The sequence below is a fragment of the Coregonus clupeaformis genome, chromosome 25 (assembly GCF_020615455.1).
Source record: "Coregonus clupeaformis isolate EN_2021a chromosome 25, ASM2061545v1, whole genome shotgun sequence".
NCBI classification, from domain to species: domain Eukaryota; kingdom Metazoa; phylum Chordata; class Actinopteri; order Salmoniformes; family Salmonidae; genus Coregonus; species Coregonus clupeaformis.
The window spans coordinates 10,762,172-10,784,259 of NC_059216.1; the positions used below are offsets into that span (position 1 = coordinate 10,762,172).

The following is a 22,088-nucleotide window of genomic DNA, read 5'->3' on the forward strand; positions in this document are numbered from 1 at the left end:
TCCTGGGCGGTTTAGCCTGGCATGTGAGAGGCCTGTTGTGAGCCTGGGCAGCCTTATATGGTCATGGGGAGAGGGGCAGCCCAGTCTGCCCTGAGTCCCAGGGCTGGGATGGGGATGGGACGGGGGGCAGTATTGGGGTGGTGGTACAAAGTGGTGACCCTTCCATCAGGGAGCCCCCTCTCCTCTGGAGCGGTGGCGGCACCGCGGCACAGAGGCTCATTGAGATGCAGGGCACAGGGCGGCAGGTTGCAGCTGCAGGCTACAGGCAGGGCCCAACAGAAAAGGGCCAAAGGGGGCAACTGAGGAAAAACCAACAAAAGACACGGCCTCCACTGCTTTGGAGTTTTAATTCCCTAATCCTCAACATCCCCCTCCTCTCCTCTTGACACTCTCTACACATACACTCTCACACACAGTTACCACTGGCTCCCTTCCTCCCTCTCATCCCCAAACTATGAATGGGTGGCCAGGCAGGGACAAAACACCACAGCAGCCCCCTCAGGAAGTCCAACCACTGGGCGTGGGCAATGCGCTGAGAAAGGCTTGTTTTGTCTGACCTCTTCTTCTCCCCTTTCTTAACATTTTATTTTGCTCTCTCTCTCTCTCCTCTCTCTCTCTCTCTCTCTCTCTCCTCTCTCTCTCTCTCTCTCTCTCTCTCTCTCTCTCTCTCTCTCTCTCTCTCTCTCTCTCTCTCTCTCTCTCTCTCTCTCTCTCTCTCTCTCTCTCTCTCTCTCTCTCTCTCTCTCTCTCTCTCTCTCTCTCTCTCTCTCTCTGTGTGTCTCTTTCTCTCCCTCTCTGTGTCTGTGGCTCTCTCTGTCTGTGTCTGTCTGTATTCTGTGCCTGTGATGCCAGACAGAGCACAGCGGTTGGCCTCTCCTTTGCAGTGTGATGAATGTTGCATGATGTGTTTATTAAAGAGCTGTGGCAGCTGGGATTCCTGCCGTTGTTACATAGAGACAGAGAACACAACGCTCCTCAGACACACAGGCTAACCTCTGACACTCTCTCTTGCATGCTCTCCCTTTTTCATTTCATCTTCTTTTTAATGACACTGACTGCCTGGGCTCCTTAAGCCAAGTTGACTTGCAAATGGCCTTTCTGTGAAATGGTAGTTTTAACATAGATCTGAATCGGTCGCGCACTCTTTCTTTTACAATGGACTGACCTTGAAAACCATAACTAGGTACAGTCTGGAATTATTTTAGTCTGACTGCAGATGGTTCGCCTTGGTTAATCAAGATGCTCTTATTGCCAGTAGAAGGTTTTTGATGAATAAGCTGGTTTTCATGTGTCTGAGTGCTCTATGGAACTACGCTGTCAACTCAAACCATTCAGACACACACAGCTTAAAATAAAAATAAAAATTGTAATATGGCATTTAGCAGACGCTCTTATCCAAAGCGACTTACAGTCATGTGTGCATACATTTTTACGTATGGGTGGTCCCCGGGATCGAACCCACTACCCTGGCGTTATAAGCGCCATGCTCTACCAATTGAGCTACAGAGGACCACTTATTCAGTGATAGTTCCAGTTCTGAAGAAAATGACACTCAATACGGTAGCATACAGTATTTGGACAATTGGCCTTCTGCAGCTGTAAGTTATTGAGTGTGTGTATATGCATTTAAGAGAGCATTTGTGCATGTGTGTGTGGAGGGCATGGCACTGGCACAATGTGGCTGTCCACACAAGCCATGCAGCAGTTGGCAAATAAAGATGAACTCTCTTGTGTTTGGCAGAGGCTCACTGTTCATTATTTTCTACTTTGCCCAGCGCGCATCCCAGACCTCAGCAGCTGTTTGACATGTAATGACACTCTCAGCCCCTGACAGCTCCTCGCATGGCCCTCCCCTACACACACACACACACACACACACACAGTCAAAATTGTATTCAAATTTGCCTATCCCAAAGACTGTTCTGTTCTTGATCTTATCTGCTATGTGGTCAGGCTGTCAGGTTGTTTCCTGTTTTCTACAATCAAAATGTTCTAGTGAGATGAAAAGGGCCAGTTTACTGCAGCTGAAAGGCTTTGAAGATGGATGGATGGATAGAGTTGATAGCAGGGGACTTCTGTGTCCCAAGTCCCTTCTGCTCTTAGTCAGCATGTTGTCTTCTCTCTTAATCTGTATTCTACAATTTGCCCATTTGGTCCAATCTGTCAAAATATACTGAATCAAAAAAGCACATAAATACTTAGTGAGTAATTTAATTTGTCTACGAATGAGTATTTTGGCATCCCCTGCTGTTGTCTGCACATCCTCGGCTTCCTATTCCAATAAGCCAGTTCCTAATTGTGGAGTAGCATGGTAGGATGTCATCATAACATGAGAAGCAGAGTGGGGAAAGTACAGTCCAGTAGTGGACTGGGTTTTTAGTTTCAAGTCTAGTCAATGAGTAAGAAAAAGGTCAGATGAGAATAGAAAGGCGAAGGGTTTGTAAATAGGAAACACATCAGGGTCATGGCTGTGTTTTTCTAAAGAAGAGATGGACTGCTGAGGAAGGTGCCAGAAATGGGAAGACATACAAGACGTGGACATTTCTTCAGTCACATGACTGACTCCACATGCCCCAGTCAGGATGAGGAAGACGTTTGCCTGGTCAGGATGTCCTCTCCAGCCAGACTAAAGACAATGTTCTCAATAACCTAGCTGATAGATAACATGCATACTGCCAATTTCTCCTAAAGACTTTGATTTATGAGCATTCACAGCCATTGTTTTCACCACACCCACATTTTGTGAAATGTGTATGCTTTATTTGGAAGAGCAAAAGAAGCACACAAATAATTTTTGTTCTAACAATTGTCAGTCCTGCTGTGGTCAGTCCTGCTGTGGTCAGTCCTGCTGTGGTCAGTGCTGCTGTGGTCAGGTCTGCTGTGGTCAGTCCTGCTGTGGTCAGTGCATGCTGTGGTCAGTCCTGCTGTGGTCAGTGCATGCTGTGGTCAGTCCTGCTGTGGTCAGTCCTGCTGTGGAGTCTCAGGGTGGGATTAGGTGGAGGGATGTAGGGGGGGTAGAGATGTACCCTAGGTGTCACATTCCACCATGATGACCTTGTTCACTGAACTCTCTACTCGCTGGTTTTTACAAGCTGTGGTCTCTGAGAGGAAAGGAAACACTATTAAAAGTGTCCTTTACCAATGACATTTGCATTACAGTGCATGGTGACCATTAAGTGACTGTCCCCTTGGCTTTGTTGCTGTGTAGTGACACTTTGAAAAGGTAGCCTGGCTGGTGCGACCCACGTGACACAGCGCAGGGAGAGCTGTGACCACACTGGTCTGGAAAGAAGGACGTTTGGTAATGCAATATTCGCTTAGAAATTGTGTGACTGGTTTGATTGGTTCTCTCAACAACAACAAAATTCCTCAGGGGTTGAGAGCTCTTGTTGTTTGGATTTGAAAATCTAACCGTTGTAATGGAATGGGGCGGTGCCCGGAGGCTGTGTCTGGGTGTTTTGAGTGCGAGACAGAGGAGAGCCAACCAGTAAATCCTCCTTCATTATCGACGCATTGTGCCAACAACATCAAAGAGCCATTCCAGACTCTGAAGTCAGGAGAACTTTGAGAGTTAGGTGTTAGCTAGACTAATGACAGGGTACAGTGCGTATTCATTGTCACCCCATTGAGAGCCATGTGACAGAGCCCGACTCTGCGTGGAGGAATGTCTCTGCAGTGCATGCCACGCACGGTAGCGTCATCACAAGGCATGGTGGACGCCAACTCTTGCCAGCCTGGGTGGGCATCGTGCGTCAGAGGGGCTGGCAGGCCAAATCTAGGCCCTATCCAGGCCCTCTGTGCTTGGGGAGGGAAAGAACTTGCTGTTGTCAGATATACATTCACACATACACACTGTAGAGTGTACTTTTGTACACACCAGTGCATATAAACAAACATATGTCTCTGCTTGTCAGTGTCTGTGTTGGGACCATGGTTTTGATGCCAGTTTGTGGCCTCAACACAATTAATGTAATCACTCAGTCTTTCAGCGCCATTGTTGGAAGCACCAAACATGCGCTTGACCTACTTCCTGAATCTCTCTGTATTATTCCCTAAAGAGGTGAGCGGAGCCCTGCCAGTGTGTAGGCTAACCCTCCCTCTGATGTCACTGTGCTCGGATGACGCATGGCTGGAGGTAGGGGCTCATTATGCTCCCTCTGCATTGTGCACATACTGTCCCCAGCCTGCCCTGCCAGGGGCTCTGAGCCTGGCCTGGGGTGGGGTGGGGGATATGGGTCAGCCAAGACCTGACCACTAACTGACAAACTAACAAGTGCTGAAGTCAGGCCTTGATTTGCAGTAGATTGAGGCTGAGGGTGTTCTGTACATAATGTACCTCGGGTTTAGGATGAGTCTGGAAAGGTGTATTGGATATGGAGGCTGTGTGGGTCCAGGTGTTGGAAGCTGTTGGCTTCTCACCCATGATATTGCTCTTTATAACAGTATCTCTGTTTCACCTTACCAATGCCCACCACCGTGCTGACGTAACAAGAAATTCAGTCAGTCGTGTGAAGCCGCTGTTGACCCATAGTTGTAAATCACATTGATGATGTGGATTCTCTGGGGACGTGTGTGTGTGTGTGTGGCTTAGTGCTGTGAATGTTGTTGATTCATTAGCCATGTAGTGTAAAATAGACAAATGACTCATCACTGTAATTGCAGCATATTGAACAGGCATGGGGAAATCCACAGAGCTTTCCTCTATATCACACTGTGTGTTTTTCAATGAGGACGGCGCATGCTCGGCTTTACATTTTACATTTTAGTCATTTAGCAGACGCTCTTATCCAGAGCGACTTACAGTTAGTGAATACACACATATATATATATTTTTTTTAATACTGGTCCCCCGTGGGAATCGAACCCACAACCCTGGCGTTGCAAACGCCATGCTCTATCAACTGAGCTACATCCCTGCCGGCCATTCCCTCCCCTACCCTGGACAACGCTAGGCCAATTGTGCGCTGCTCATGAGTCTCCCGGTCGCGGCCGGCTGCGACAGAGCCTGGATTCGAACCAGGATCTCTAGTGGCACAGCTAGCACTGCAATGCAGTGCCTTAGACCACTGTGCCACTCAGGAGACACCTTTGTAGGCAAGCAGTAAGCATTGCAATCTGAAGTCTGACAAAGTCTAACTAATTTCTAAATGAGCTGCGTTTGGTGTAAAAACACTTAGCCAGCAGAATGGAGATGAAAAATCTCGTCCCGTGCCATGATGAAAAATGACAACAGCCGTAGTAACGTATTGGACATCTGCTGCAGACTGAAATCTAAAGTATACAGTGCTCTGAGGCAGATGTTTTCTCTAGTGCTGTGATTTGTGCTGCCACCTCACTTGTTGCAGTAAATCAGGTGCTTTACACTGTGTGTGTGTGTTCCTACTGTAATGGTTGCACCCTGTGGTGTTTGAATGATGTAGAGCCATCGAGCCCCTCTCAGGTGGGACTCCGCTAGTCGGACAGTTTAACCATCACATTGAGGTGACACATCCTAGAATATGGAATACAATCCACTTAGTGATTATCTACATAGCCTCTTCTCACTAAGATTTGTTTATATGAGGTGTGTTAAGTTGACTAGAGGTAAATTCGATTCTGTTATCGAGGGATTCTGGTCAGTCTGCCTCATCACAGACAGGTCTGGGATCAGTTTCCTCAGACTGGAGCCAGTGGTCTGAGTGTGCCAGGCGAGTCTTGGGGAGAGGAGGAACAGGAGCCGGCATTGACTGATCTCCACTTTCCCCAGACTTCTGTGTCGGAGGAAATGGGGCAATTAAGGACAGCTTGCTCAGACACTGCATGGGGTTAATACCAGGCTCTCGTAATTAAAAATAAATTACATTTTTCCTGTATAAATATTCAAGCCCCTCTCTGATGTGTGCTGCTGACTTTTTATGATGCGTAAGCTGTTTTTTCAGATTTCAGGAACATCTGGCACAATGTATCCTGATCCGTCCGCGGAATAAATTGAGTTTTGTTGCCTCTGAGAGATTGGTCTGTGGGTGTCTTGTGTTGGAGGAGATGGGCAGGATGGAGACGCATGGATTCCTATATGAGCTCTGTATGGGACTGAAGGGGCAGATACAAGGGTCCTGACTCCAGCTAAAACAGCCATTTGTCCTGGCTTTGACCTACTATAGCTGAAAGTGGGTGACAACATGGTCATTTAGGGAATGTTGGTGAACATATTAGCAATTAGATCACAAGAAATGGATCAGAACCGCTGTGAATAAGGATATCTCCTTGAAAATAATAACTTTGTGTATCATAAATCATCAAACCGCACAGCTTAATTTTCATAGACCAATCAACAATTAAAGAATTGAACCTTGTGAAACCAGCACATTATGGTAACCAATTATGCTCTTCCCTTCCTCCATCTCTCTTTGCAGGAGAGTACATTAAGACCTGGAGGCCCAGGTATTTTCTACTCAAGAGTGATGGTACATTCATTGGCTACAAGGAACGACCACAAGATGTTGACGCGTTTGAAACCCCCTTAAATAACTTCTCAGTAGCACGTGAGTATCTACTCTTTCAAGACTCTACTATCTACACTACCAGACAAAAGTTTGGACACACCTACTCATTCAAGGGTTTAACTTTATTTTTTACTATTTTTTACATAGTAGAATAATAATGAAGATATCAAAACTATGAAATAACACATATGAAATCATGTAGTAAACAACAAAGTGTTAAACAAATCCAAATATATGTTATGTTTGAGATTCTTCAAATAGCCACCGTTTGCCTTGATGACAGCTTTGCACACTCTTGTGAAGCAAGAGTAATATGCCAGTGTTCTCCCTGGCTGTGTGTGAATTCCAGTGTTGTCTATGGGACTACTCTCTATGTGGCAGAAAGTTGCTGGGACAAGCTCTGCAGATGATTGAACAGAGTAATTAGACAACATACTGTTTGTTAAACAAAATGTTTCCTCCTGACACTCTTGAATTATAGTGGTTATTAACTGTCTGATTTCAATTATTTATCTGTGCGGCTGCTCTGTAGCTCTGTCTCCATCAGCAGTACAGAGAGGGCGGCACAGTTTGTCACTGAGCAGACCTGCAGTAGACCCACAGACAGCCAGGGCGTGTGATGCGGGTGGTGGGTCTGGGTTACACAGCCACACTGACAGGGCCCTGCTGGAGCTCAGTGGTGGCCCAGCCCCATATCTTCCATCTAACACACTTCCTGACAAACTCCTCCATGTTTCTTTTTGGCACACGCAGTATGTTGACTGTGTGAAAGAGCTACACTGGGAAACTGGTTGCTCTCTAAAAATTGTAACTTTGAACATTGAAATGCCTTTTCTTTTTATGTGAATGTCGTCTGTGGCCCATATTATAACTTTGACACATTTTCTGGAATTGACTGAAATGTCTGCCCTGATCAATGCTCACAGTCCCATGTATTGACCAAATCCTTAGGTAAAAATACACTATATATACAAAAGTATGTGGACACCCCTTCAAATTAGTGGATTCTGCTATTTCAGCCACACCCATGGCTGACAGTTGTATAAAATCGATGCACACAGCCATGCAATCTCCATAGACAAACATTGGCAGTAGAATGTCCTTACTGAAGAGCTCAGTGACTTTCAACGTGGCACCGTCAACGTGGCACCTTTCCAACAAGTCAGTTCATCAAACTTCTGCCCTGCTAGAGCTATCCCGGTCAACTGTAAGTGCTGTTATTGTGAAGTGGAAACGTCTAGGAGCAACAACGGCTCAGCCGCGAAGCTGCAAAGGGGGGACCAACTCCATATTAATGCCCATGATTTTGGAATGAGATGTTTGACGAGCAGGTGTCCACATACTTCTGGTCATGTATTTAGTATGAAGGAAAAGCTGTGATCTGGGTTCAGTTCCCTGTGTACGGCTGCATGGTGGCAGTCCCAGCAGTGTCTGTTAGGGTGGTGATAAAGATAAATGGCTGTAACTGCGGGTCTCTGTCTCTCCTCATGGCCCCTCTCTCCCGGGATGTGGCCAGAGTGCCAGCTGATGAAAACGGAGCGGCCCAAGCCCAACACATTCATCATCCGCTGCCTGCAGTGGACCACTGTCATCGAGCGCACCTTCCACGTGGAGACCCCCGAGGAGAGGCAAGCTCAGCCACAACCCCTCCCTTACACACACACACACCACAAGCATGTGCATACACATAGTACACAGTACACTGGCTGTTGGTTGACCCTACAGTCTAAATTGCCTTCCTGTTGATAAGATGACAATTAAATGATTGGGCTGAATTAAATCATGTTAAATGAGGTGTTGTAATCTCCCTCTCCTTTCTCTCTCCTCCTCTCTCAGGGAAGAATGGACGAAAGCCATTGAGGCCGTAGCAGACGGCCTACAGAAACAGGAAGAGGAGATGATGGACTCCTCCCCAGACCCAATGGACATGGAGATGTACCTGACCAAACCCAGACTCAAAGTGGTGGGTCCCCGCCCTCTTCACCCTGCCCCTTTGCCTTACCCCGCCCCTTTCTGCCTCACCCCAACCCTCACCGGCTCTTCCTGCTTCACCCCGGCGCCCTGACACTTTCCTAACAAATAAAATAAAACAATTATTTTTGTCACATGCACCGAATACAACTGGTGTAGACGTTACAGTGAAATGCTTGCTTACAAGCCATTTCCAACAATGCAGAGTTTAAAAATGAAATAGTAACACAACAGGAATAAAATAAAAATACACAAGAATGGAGCAATATACGGGGAGTACCAGTACCAGATCAATGTGCAGAGGTATGAGGTATTTGAAGTAGATATGTTCATGAAGGCAGGGTAAAGTGACGGCATCAGGATAGATAATAATAAGAGTAAAATAAAGAACAGAGCAGCAGCAGCAAATGATGCGTGTGAAAGTGTGTGTGAGTGTAATGTGTATGTACAGTACCAGTCAAAGGTTTGGACACACCTACTAATTCGAGGGTTTTTCTTAATTTTTACTATTTTCTACATTGTAGAATAATAGTGAAGGTATCAAAACTATGAAATAACACATATGGAAAAAGTGTTAAACAAATCAAAAATATATTTTATATTTGAGATTCTTCAAATAGCCACCCTTTGCCTTGATGACAGTTTTGCACACTCTTGGCATTCTCTCAACCAGCTTCATGAGGTAGTAACCTGGAATTCATTTCAATTAACAGGTGTGCCTTCTTAAAAGTTAATTTGTGGAATTTCTTTCCTTCTTAATGTGTTTGAGCCAATCAGTTGTGTTGTGACAAGGTAGGGGGGGTATACAGAAGATATCCCTATTTGATAAAATACCAAGTCCAGGAACAGCTCAAATAAGCAAAGAGAAACGACAGTCCATCATTACTTTAAGACATGAAGGTCAGTCAATACAGAAAATGTCAAGAACTTTGAAAGTTTCTTCAAGTGCAGTCGCAAAAACCATCAAGCGCTATGATGGAACTGGCTCTCATGAGGACCGCGACAGGAATACAAGACCTAGAGTTACCTCTGCTAAAGAGGATAAGTTCATTAGAGTTACCAGCCTCAGAAATTGCAGCCCAAATAAATGCTTCACAGAGTTCAAGTAACAGACACATCTCAACATCAACTGTTCAGAGGGGACTGGGTGAATCAGGCCTTCATGGTCGATGCTCCGGTACCAACATCAGCCCTGGGAGGCTTAGCACCAGATGGCTTGTCCACTCTGTTTCATCACCACACATCTGTGCTCTTAAGTCATTACACAAAGGTCTAATGGCACCGGATTGGATGTCTCCTACACAACCGTTTTCAATATTCTCACCAGCCCTGGGGGTCAGATGTTAAACGAGTCACTGCAGCATATAGTCCCACCATTAGAAGCCTGGAAATTGCAGAGTGGATGAAATAGAACCTTAAATGCTTCTGTGTTGTTGTCAGTGGTATTATGTGTCTTGACTAGTTAGAGCATGAATTTGTTATAGCCGCTGTTTGTAACCCGATGCCGCTTTTTCTCCCCTTGCTCATAGACTATGCACGACTTTGAATACCTCAAACTCCTCGGAAAAGGCACTTTTGGCAAAGTGATCCTGGTGAAGGAGAAGGCCACTGGACGCTACTATGCCATGAAAATCCTGAAGAAGGAAGTGATCGTAGCGAAAGTGAGTAGAGGCCACTAACTAGAAAACGAAAGAGGGAGAAAGAGCATGGGGGCGGTGAGGGGCGATCATGGATACCTAAACGGCAGCCATTGTGGGAGTTGCACAAACACTCTTTGTGATCTCTTTCAGGATGAAGTGGCACACACACTCACAGAAAACCGAGTGCTCCAGAATTCCAAGCATCCGTTCTTGACAGTGAGAGACCCCTCCATCCACTCCATCTACCTAACCCAAACTCTCTTCTGGCAACAAAGACTCTGAGGACCCACTCCACTTCAGCCTGAGAGCTTTCCCCCATTCAGGGGGAGATGCTGATTCTGGGTTGGGAGAGTTTGAGCAATGTTTACAAAGACAGCAATAGACTTGGCCTCCTTTGAGGACACTAGACATCTCATTGTCAGTTACCACCTTTCTCAAAGTCTGTGATGGCTCACAATGCCAAACTCTTCCACATTAAGTGGCTGGAGTAACACATGCATCTTGTGTTCATCCCACTGTGGTGAATGGGGCTAGCAGTTGTCACGCAACAGTTATATACCAAAGGCAGATATCACTTCAACAAGACTTTGGTTTCTTATGGAGAACTTGTAATGGCATGCTTAATTTTTGATCCATTGCAGTTGTTTAGGTTATTGGTGTATATCCCCAGGGTCTCATGTGGCTCAGTTGGTAGAGCATGGCGCTTGCAACGCCAGAGTTGTGGGTTCGATTCCCACAGGGGACCAGTACGAAAAAAGTATTAAAATGTATGTACTCACTAACTGTAAGTCGCTCTGGAGAAGAGCGTCTGCTAAATTACTAAAATGTAAATGTATATCCCCAGGGCCTCAAATACTCTTTCCAGACCCACGACCGGTTGTGTTTTGTCATGGAGTATGCGAACGGCGGAGAGGTGAGCTTTTCAAACAGTCAATAACACCTGACTCGCAAGGTCCAATTTAGCTAGTAGTAGCCAATAATCCTCCCACCCCTCCTTCTGTGTACGCTAACCCTGTTCCCTCTGTCTCTCCTCTCCCTCTCTCTTATCTTCCTCTCCTCCTAGCTGTTCTTCCACCTGTCCCGGGACCGGGTGTTCTCGGAGGAGCGGGCGCGGTTCTACGGGGCGGAGATAGTGTCAGCGCTGGATTACCTGCATGCTGAGAGGAATGTGGTCTACAGAGACCTGAAGGTAAGGCGGGGGAACACAGTTTGCGGACCGGGATATAAATAGTGTCCGCAGCAGCATGCTGCAGCCAGGTTAGGGACTCATCGATCGGCCTCCCCCTGATTCAGGCCTCACTGCAGCTGGAGACCTAGACCACCCCTTTCTACAGCAGGAGTAGAATAACCACCATCTCTTTCTGGGCAGATGTTTGGTTCATGTATTAATCTTTGTGTTTACCATTAATTTAAATAAGCAGTGATGAAAAATGTGTATTTTAGTATTGACAGTCATATTTTACAACCGTCAAACTGATTCTGTCCAGCTGTAAATTGTTCGTACCAGAAGGAAGAGACCAGTACAGAAACTCAGTGAACTGTATTCATAGCATAAGAGCAGAGGTAGCAGAGGAATGATATGACTGGTTTTAGGAGGGAGGGGGGTGCATCTGTAGCCCTGTTTCTTCCAGCTGATGAAACTATACCAGCCAGGTCAGCATAGCCCCCTCCCTCCTCATTTCCCCCCTCTCTGCTCTCCCCATGGGTTTATGAGGCAGGCTCCCAGCCTGCTAAGGTTCTCCTGAAAATGCCAGGGTAGCAGTATTGGAGGATGTGCTGACTGGCCTGCTTGCCTGGTGCTGCTGGCCACGTGTGGGCTACAGTTGCCAGGTGACTTTTACTGAGAGGACACACTGATATTAAAAGGACATGCATTGCTAGCTCATGCCTCTCAGAGCTGAAGCCAAATCAGCTGTGCCTCAATCACATAGTCACTCTCTCTCCTCCTGTTGCTGATACTTCCTGTCTCATTCTGTCTCCTTGTCTCAGCTGGAAAATCTCATGCTGGACAAAGACGGACACATAAAGATCACCGACTTTGGACTGTGTAAGGAGGGGATCACAGACGGGGCCACCATGAAGACCTTCTGTGGGACGCCAGAGTACCTGGCCCCAGAGGTAGTTTATTCCCACAGTCCATTCACAATATGTGGGTCAATAAATCATACAAAAAATGTGTCATAAAAGATGGAGGCCTTTGGAGTCCAACCCATGTGGCCTTCTTCCTCTTCAGATGTAATTGTTTTTGAAAATGATGTGGTGAAAATACCTGATAGTGCACTCCTTTGGCATGTTCTCGTGAGTATTTCTGTCTATTCAAATTTGAGTTTAAATCAACTGAAGAGAATAAAGTCACATAATTGGTAAATAACTGAAAGAATTAACAGACTAAACACGTTTGAAGAGAGGAACTGTAGTGCAGCGAATATATCCCACTACACACATCATCGTAAATGTCTGTTGTCGGGCATATTGTTAAGGCATACAAGCTATGTCACACTTTTTCTGGTATATTTCCTATGTGCAATTTGTTGTGTAATTAATTGTAAGATGCAGGGCTCCCTTGCAAAAGAGACCTTGGTCTCAATGGGGCTCCCTGTTAAAATAAAGGTAAAATAAACTGTTGAAGAGTGGCTTTGGGACAGCTGTTCCTAAATGCCTGTCTAATCTCCCGTATAAGACATGCAGCTAATGAGTCTGCAGTGTGCCTTGGGCAGGACAGGCTGTGCCCATATTTGTTGGTTGAGAAGGCATGTGTACAGGGGTGTGGCTGCTCCCCATTGCGTGCAGGTATGACATGTGGGGTGTGTAACACGATAGGACATTGTATGCGTGTGTGTGTGCTAGTCCCCTTGCCTCTTGCTGTAAGAAGGTTTTCTGGGAGGAGGGTGCCCATGTTGACACAGTTGCTGGCTCGTTGTTTTTAGCCTCCATTTGGAATTTGCTGGGGGGTTTGGCAGTGCCTCAGGAAACGTGAGTTTCCGCCCTGGAGAAAAGGCCACATTGGCACCAGCTGCTCCTGGCACTGAGGGGGCTTCTAGCCCACTGATGCCCAGGATGCCTATCCTAACCTGGGCAAAGCCAGGGCCACGCTCTGGGCCTGTTGTCCTCAGTTCTACCCAGTAACAATCTCACATGGCATTTTCATCTGACATCTTTATATTCCTCTCGCTTAGACTTTCAGCTATTTATAATTTGTCATAAATGTCCAGATCAACTAGCCCATGTCAGCAAAAACAATTTTATTTCATTTTTTTAGCCGATAGATATTGTTGTAATTTTTTTGTCACTCAAATGTCACTTGAATACACATTATACTGGCAAAATTGATAGATTTTTATTTTTTTATTCTTTTATGCTTCAACCTGTTAAGGATCGGACCCTTTTTTCAATTTCAGCCTAAAATGACATACCCAAATCTAACTGCCTGTAGCTCAGGACCTGAAGCAAGGATATGCATATTCTTGATACCATTTGAAAGGAAACACTTTGAAGTTTGTGGAAATGTGAAATTAATGTAGGAGATGACATCCTACTCGTGGGGCCCGAGTGAAAAGGTTAGGGAACCCCTGCTCTAGAGGACCATCCTGATCTATAGCATACAGTAGCCATCATCACCAAAACCAACTAAAGCATGAATTACTATATAACCATCATGTCACGTCCCTGTTTATCATTTTTGTGTGTCCATGTGGTGTATGTTATAAATGAGCTGAAAAACAACCCCCCCACCCCAGCTCTCTCTTTAGCATTCTGAACACAGTAACATAGCTTGTGGCACCATATAACAGCCACAGCTTTGCTCCTCCTCTGGCAGCGGAGACATCAGGGGGCGTTTCCATGGTGATGGGGTCGCCATAGAGCGTCTCTATGGAGCCAGAGCCAGGCAGTGTTACAGGTTGTTCTGCAGTAAACAATGACCTTGTTGTGTGTGCTGCACAGGAATGCTGTAACGTCTGGGAATATTCCACAGGCCATACCCACTGCTCGGCCCAGGACTGTGTAAGTCTGCCTCTAGAGCACACCCATGGAACCAGTTTCACCTAATCCACTGTGAAATAGTGTCGTTTTATTGAAACATTGGAACGGTAATGAAGTCGATTTGGGAAAGTTATGAACAAGGAAAAGGAGAGTGAAGGGCATGTGTTTGGGAGAGGGACAGTAGCTGTGTTTGTGTTAGAGGGAGGAAAAAGGCCAGAGAAGTAAGATAGAGGGCAGTATCAAGTGGAGGAAAAGTACAGCAAGTGTACGTTTCACTCCTACCTCCTCCCTGCACTGTGCTGTCCTTTGGGCCAGTGTAACAGAGCTGGTCCAGGCAGCCCTGGTTACGTGTGTGAGGGATGAGCTTGGCTCCTGTGGTCCTGGCAGCTCCACAGCTGTGGTGCTCTTCTACATATATGGGGCAGCTGCAGGCCCAGCTGTCGTGTGGTGTGAATCACACGACAGCAGTGCTGGAAATAGAGACGGTCCAGTAATCCTAGCACCGTGCCGGCTTCACGTTACCCCTGCCCTCCGAGTCCTCCTCGCCCCTAACCGCAGCGCCAAGCAGTGTGCCCACAGATGCAGACACACACGCACACACTGCCCACCCAAACGCACACAAACACACTCCGGTTTTGTTCCATTTACAGCCACATCCATCCTTCTGTTCTGCCTGCCTCCTCTCTCTGGGTCTGTGTACCTTCATGTTCATATTTAATTCTATTAGGCTGCCCCCTTACCTATGAATCTATTCCTGGACCAATTTATCTCCCTCATATAACCTTGATGTTTTAAAGAACAGCCTGTTCTCATTGGCTTGATTTCACCTATAATATCCTTCCGGTACTGTTGACCCATCTACATTGCCCAGAAGGCCTTGTATAGTAACAACTCAAATACTATTGCTGACATTCAACAGGCTGCCGCAGTTAGACAGCACAGAGCCAAAGCGAGCCAATTGATTAGAACGTGTGAACACGTCATCTTCCATGGTGTGTAAGCCTCCACCTCCATGACTTAAGGGCTGTTTGCAGTGGTGTGGTGTATATGGTTGCTGCTAAGGGGACTCTGCTTCCACTAACTGGCCCTTGCCTCACCAGCCTCCAGCCCCTGCCCAGCCTATCCCTCCCTCATGGTGGTGTGTAGTGTGTACTGCAGACCTCTAGTGATTTAAATATGCAGGGCTCCAGGGGAAACTCTATCCCTGCTCCTAATGTGAGATGTGAGTCAGTGTTGGCTGTGGCTGCTCGGAAAGCCCAGACCAGGAGAAGGGGGGTGGGGGGCTACACTGGCCTCAGGGTTCTTTATACAGCCTGGAGAGCTGCTTCCCTCACTACCCACCTAATGTCCATCCACTTAGCTAATCGCTAGATCTAAACCAAGAAAGTTTAGTATGTCTCTCTTGATGCTGTCATAGGCCTGAACGTACATTTGAACTCCTGCTAGCTCGTCCTTGTACTGTCCTGTATTCTTCCAAGTATGGTTGTGTAACTGTCCCTGATGGTATTATATTGTATTGAGTTGTGGTTGTCCTGTGTTGTCCAGGTTCTGGAGGACAATGATTACGGTCGGGCGGTGGACTGGTGGGGTCTGGGTGTGGTCATGTACGAGATGTTGTGCGGTCGGCTGCCCTTCTACAACCAGGACCACGAGAAGCTGTTTGAGCTCATCCTCATGGAGGACATCCGTTTCCCACGCACCCTGGGCCCCGAGGGCAGGTCCCTGCTCTCCGGCCTGCTCAAGAAGGACCCCAAGCAGCGGTGCGTAGACCCTCTTGCCATAGACCCTCTTGCCAGCAGTTATCCTCCATACTGTATGTACAGAATCCCGTGCTATATAAGGGCATGAAGGGATTGATTTGGCCCCGTATTTACTTTGTTTTGGTCCCTCTATCTTCCAGGTTAGGTGGAGGACCAGATGATGCTAAGGAGATCATGCAGCACAAATTCTTTGCCGGGATTGAATGGCAAGATGTGTATGAGAAAAAAGTAAATTAGTGTTCCATTTTCCATTACTTCAGAGAACAACCAATAGATTTCATCAGGCCTGCAACTGTCTACACACTGATTGACAGGACAGATGTGCTCATGGTATCCTCTCTTCTCTTACAGCTGGTCCCGCCCTTCAAGCCCCAGGTTACCTCGGAAACAGATACACGGTATTTTGACGAGGAGTTCACAGCACAGACCATCACTATTACACCGCCCGGACAAGGTACTACCTGACCCACTGCCACTGTATCTTTACATGATACACACACACACCACACTCACATCACAGAGAACAGTATTACATGCCCAGATAGACAATCATACTTCTGTATTTCACTGACTGATTGGACCTGAATGCTTTTGATTAATCGTGATGATCACAGTCTGACTCAGGATGAACTGGAAACACAAGTGGTTCTAAATGTCATTACTGTAAAGAATACCTATTGAGTTTCAGAATCCCACATAAATTCACCTCCCCCTCTTCAGAGATTTTAACTGAACTTTAAATTATAATTTGGCTCTAAAGGTCAATGTTTATTTTGGGAGGTTACAGAATTGGAGTGTCTCAAACGAAACCCCCAAGCTGATCTACATTGTTTAGTTTTAGATATAATTTTTATTGAAGATGGTAATATTCTTCCTTTTTGTCAGGCTCATGAGACTCTCTACTTTAAATGCAGTCCTATCTTTGGCTTACTCTGACTGCCTAGTACTTAAATTGGAATGAGTTTTTGGGTACTTCCAGTAGTTTTACTCACCTATTAATTGAACAAAGAAAATAAACCATTTTAAAGGTGCACTCCATAAGATTTCCACGTGCCCTTGATGTATATGATACTTTATACAGTTGCGGCCATATATATTGGCACCCTTGCACTTTTCTTAAATAATTCCCTATTTCTAAAATAAGTTGAAATAGAAAAATAAACGTTTTCTCCACACATTATATAATTTTCAACATTGCAGATCCAATTTAATTTTTGTAAACTTAAGTTTACAATTTTAATTGAGAAAATAAATACAAATGGCATGGACAAATGTATTGGCATCCCTAGTACTTGGTTGCACAGCCTTTGGCCAAGATAACTGCAGACAAACGCTTTTTGTAGCCATCAGTGAGCTTACTGCACCTTTCTACAGGCCATTTGGCCCACTTTTCAGCAGCAAACCGCTCTAATACTTCAATGTTTGAGGGGTGCCCTCCACCAACAATTTTTTTCAGATCTCATCATAAGTTTTGGATGTGATTCAGATGTGGACACTTGGCTAGGCACTCCAGAACAGTCCAGCGTTTCTTCTCAAACTATTCCAGGGTGCTTTTGATGTGTATTTGGGGTCGTTGTCCTGCAGGAAGACCCACAACCTTTAACAGAGACAGGTTTTGGACACTGGGTTGAACATTGCACTCCAAAACACCTTGATAATCTGCTGATTTCATGATGTCTTCACATGTTCAAGGCCCCCAGTACCAGAGGCAGCAAAGCGACCCCACAGCATTATTGAACCTCTCCCATGTTTGATTGTAGGGAGGGTGGTATTTTCTTTGAATGCTTAATTTGGTCATTGGTAAACATAGGAAGACCCCACTGCTGAAGGAGACACAAGAATGCCTGACTGAACTTCTCAAAAGCCCACCTAAACAAGCCTAAGTCCTGGGGGAAATCTTCTCAGGACCAATGAAACAAAATTAGAGCTCTGACAATACAGATCAGCGCTTTGTTTACTGACAACCAAATTAAGCATTCAATGAAAAATTGTATGGTTGAGAGGGATGAGGCAAAAGAGATGGCAAATAGGTCTGGCTGTACAACCGATTGGCAAACGTACTGCAAATTGAGAAATCATGTGACTAAACTGAATAAAAATGAACTACACTGAAACAAAGATAAATGACATAAAGAATGATAGTAAAAAGCTTTGGAGCACCTTAAATGAAATTTTGGGCAAAAATAATCAGATGGCTCATTCATCACAAAACCCACTGATATTGCCAATTACTTTAATGATTTTTTCATTAGCAAGATTAGCAAACTTAGGAATGACATGCCAGCAACAAACGCTGACACTACACATCCAAGTATATCTGACCAAATTATGAAAGACAAGCATTGCCATTTTGAATTCCGTAAAGTAAGTGTGGAAGAGGTGAAATAAAGCCACCGGGGTTTGACAACTTGGATGGAAAATTACTGAGGATAATAGCAGACAATATTGCCACTCCTATTTGCCATATCTTCAATTTAAGCCTACTAGAAAGTGTGTGCCCTCAGGCCTGGAGGGAAGCAAAAGTTATTCCCCTACCTAAGAATAGTAAAGCCCCCTTAAATGGCTCAAATAGCCAACCAATCAGCCTGTTACCAACCCCTAGTAAACTTTTGGAAAAATGTGTGTTTGACCAGATAAAATACTATTTCACAGTAAACAAATTGACAACAGACTTTCAGCACGCTTATAGGGAAGGACATTCAACAAGCACAGCACTTACACAAATGACTGATGATTGGCTGAGAGAAATTGATGATAAAAATATTGTGGGGGCTGTTTTGTTAGACATCAGTGCAGCTTTTGACATTATTGATCATAGTCTGTTGCTGGAAAAACGTATGTGTTATGGCTTTACACCCCATGCTATATTGTGGATAAAGAGTTACCTGTCTAACAGAACACAGAGGGTGTTCTTTAATGGAAGCCTCTTCAACAAAATCCAGGTAGAATCAGGAATTCCCCAGGGCAGCTGTCTAGGCCCCTTACTTTTTTCAATCTTTACTAACGACATGCCACTGGCTTTGAGTAAAGCCAGTGTGTCTATGTATGCAGATGACTCAACACTATACACGTCAGCTACCACAGCGACTGAAATGACAGCAACACTTAACAAAGAGCTGCAGTTAGTTTCAGAAAGGGTGGCAAGGATAAGTAAGCCCTAAATATTTCAAAAACTAAAAGCATTGTATTTGGGACAAATCATTTACTAAACCCTAAACCTCAACTAAATCTTGTAATGATTAATGTGGGGATTGAGCAAGTTAGAGACTAAATTGCTTGGAGTAACTCTGGATTGTAAACTGTCATGGTCAAAACATATTGATACAACAGTAGCTAGGATGGGGAGAAGTCTTGTCTATAATAAAAGCTGTTCTGCATTCTTAACAGCGCTATCAACAGGTCCTACAGGCCCTAGTTTTGTCGCACCAGTCGTGTGGTCAGGTGCCACAAAGAGGGACTTACGGAAATTGCAATTGGCTCAGAACAGGACGGCACGGCTGGCCCTTGGATGTACACAGAGAACTAACATTAATAATATGCATGTCAATCTCTCCTGGCTCAAAGTGGAGGAGAGATTGACTTCATCACTACTTGTATTTGTGAGAGGTATTGACATGTTGAATGAACCGAGCTGCCTGTTTGAACTACTGGCACATAGCTTGGACACCCATGCATACCCCACAAGACATGCCACCAGAGGTCTCTTCACAGTCCCCAAGTCAAGAACAGACTTTGGGAGGCGCACAGTACTACATAGAGCCATGACTACATGGAACTCTATTCCACATCAAGTAACTCATGCCAGCAGTAAAATTAGATTTAAAAAACAGATAAAAATACACCTTATGGAACAGCGGGGACTGTGAAGCAACACAAACATAGACACATGCATACAAACACACAATAACATATACACTATACACACATGGATTTTGTGTTATAGATATGTGGTAGTATAGTAGAGGCCTGAGGGCACACACTTAAAATGTTGTGAAATCTGTTATGAATGTATTGTAATGTTTTTAAAATGTATAACTGTTTTAATTTTGCTGGACCCCAGAAAGAGTAGGGGATCCATAATAAATAAAAATGGAAAGAACACCCTCCCTACAATCAAACATGGGGGAGGTTTGATAATGCTGTGGGGTTGCTTTGCTGCCTCTGGTACTGGGGGCCTTAAATGCACAAGGCATCAGGAAATCAGCTGATTATCAGGTGTTTTGGAGTCCAATGTTCAACCCAGTGTCCAAAGACTGGGTCTCCATTGGAGGTTGTGGGTCTTCCAGCAGGACAATGACCCCAAACGCAAATACAAAAAACACCCAGGAATGGTTCAAGAAGAGATACTAAACTGTTCTGGAGTGGCCAGATCTGAATTACATCCAAAACCTATGGCGAGATCTGAAAACAGCAGTTGGTGGATGGCACCCCTCAAACATTGAATAATTTGAGCAGTGGGCTAAGGTGCAGCAAGCTCACTGAAGGCTACAAGAAGCGTTTGTCTGCAGTTATCTTGGCAAAAGGCTGTGCAACCAAGTACTAGCCAATAAGTACTAGCCAATACCAAGGTGTGAAGACCCAACGTTTTTTTCCAATTTCAACTTCTTTTAGAAGAAATAGGGAATTATTCAAGAAAAGTGCAGTACTCAAATAATTAAATCCCACGAGAGAAAAATATTACATCGTTTTGAAAATCATTCAAGGTATAGATTGCACTCTCCAAGGCAAGCATTTAAATGATAGTGGGGAAGGTCCATCTTCCCAGTGCAATTAATGGGAGCTCAAATTACATAGTGCTTATTCAATTCCTCTGGGGGATTTGTGCCCTCTCCTGGAACATGTGTGTAATGTCTGTTATTCCATAGTTCACAGTGTCCCTCACATGGAAGTGTTAGACCACTAGCAGTGTGTGCCAAACTGCGCCCTGGGCTAGTACTAGGTACATTATGCATTAGGACTCAATCATAATGGGTTTTGTCACTGAGAGGAGAATATGTATTTGTATTAAAGCGGAAAATCAGAACATACACACTAATGGAGTTCTCGGTGCCATCTCGCTCTCTCTCATATTTTGTATTCCAGAAGACAGCATGGAGTCATTTGACAGCGAACGGAGACCCCACTTCCCACAGTTCTCCTACTCTGCGAGTGGGACAGCCTAAACACACCCCTTTCATTCCTCTGGTCCCACCATTTCCCCTCACCTCATCAGACTGCACATCCAACTACCGGGGCCTTCGCCACATCTTTCTTTACTTCACCAGTGTCTCAGATAATATTGTTGAACAGACATTTGCAATCTGCAGGTTCGGTAATTATATGGGAAAATACTCCATACTACACAAATGAAAAACAACTGGTTGTTTCTGTGGCCTTTTAAGACTTTTATAATGGTGAGAGATAACACTACAGTGCATTTCCTGCTTGTCTTTATGTATACAGTCAGACAAGCTTGATGTTCATAAAACCATAATTTATAGGAAAAGAGTGGTCATGCAGCAGTGTGGTATATGAATTTAGAATGATAAGGCTACACGTTCTTAAACTTTTGTTTTCCTTGCTTTTGTCAGCACCTGTTATATTTGTCACATACTATTCACAAAGTGAACGTTTGCCCGGAAACGTTTACGGGACCATAAGGATTGTATCGGAATTAGCCATTTAAAATTGAAATGTATTTTGCTGTTCTTTGTTTAAAGGGGAAATCTGTAGTTGTTACATACATTTTTTGACTTATAAATGAATGATATGTACCCATTGGTTCTTGAAGAATATAACTTATACATGGCTAATGAGCTTAGTTGAACTGTCGTACCACATCAGAACCCAAAATATAAGATTGTTTTACTCCAATGTTTGTAAACAAACCCTATATAGCCTCAGAATGGTTAAAATGATCATTTTGGATATCATGGCTGGTCAGTCCTTGCAGCCATAGCTCTATGAATTTTAGAGTGGTTACATTTCTCCAGCCCCATCCCTCAGCTTTTTACCGAAACGGGTGGGGAGAACGCTTTATTGTTTCAACTGCTGATTTTGGCTTTAATACAAATAAATATTGTGGCCCAACGGCAATAGATGACCAATGACTTAATTTTCTATGAAGTGGGAGGTTAGTCTTATGTTGATATTGTTATCAAGACCCCTGTAGCTCAGTTGGTAGAGCATGGCGCTTGCAACGCCAGGGTTGTGGGTTCGTTTCCCACGGGGGGCCAGTATGAAAATGTATGCACTCACTAACTGTAAGTTGCTCT

The 22,088-nt window shown here is 44.8% G+C and overlaps 1 protein-coding gene across 2 annotated transcripts in view; it reads left to right on the forward strand.

The window, feature by feature from the left end:
- The window catches only part of akt1 (v-akt murine thymoma viral oncogene homolog 1), a 32,333-nt gene extending 10,417 nt beyond the window's left edge, over window positions 1-21,916 (forward strand). For both annotated transcript variants that reach the window (XM_041847573.2, XM_041847572.2), the window contains exons 3-14: window positions 6,393-6,521; window positions 7,999-8,110; window positions 8,319-8,445; window positions 9,983-10,114; window positions 10,244-10,309; window positions 10,938-11,006; window positions 11,157-11,282; window positions 12,083-12,211; window positions 15,620-15,834; window positions 15,975-16,062; window positions 16,186-16,288; window positions 20,917-21,916. In XM_041847573.2, coding sequence (XP_041703507.1) covers window positions 6,393-6,521; window positions 7,999-8,110; window positions 8,319-8,445; window positions 9,983-10,114; window positions 10,244-10,309; window positions 10,938-11,006; window positions 11,157-11,282; window positions 12,083-12,211; window positions 15,620-15,834; window positions 15,975-16,062; window positions 16,186-16,288; window positions 20,917-20,996 — 1,376 coding nt within the window. In that variant the 3' untranslated portion in view covers window positions 20,997-21,916. The remainder of the gene's footprint in view (window positions 1-6,392; window positions 6,522-7,998; window positions 8,111-8,318; window positions 8,446-9,982; window positions 10,115-10,243; window positions 10,310-10,937; window positions 11,007-11,156; window positions 11,283-12,082; window positions 12,212-15,619; window positions 15,835-15,974; window positions 16,063-16,185; window positions 16,289-20,916) is intronic.
- The last annotated feature ends 172 nt before the right edge of the window (window positions 21,917-22,088 follow it).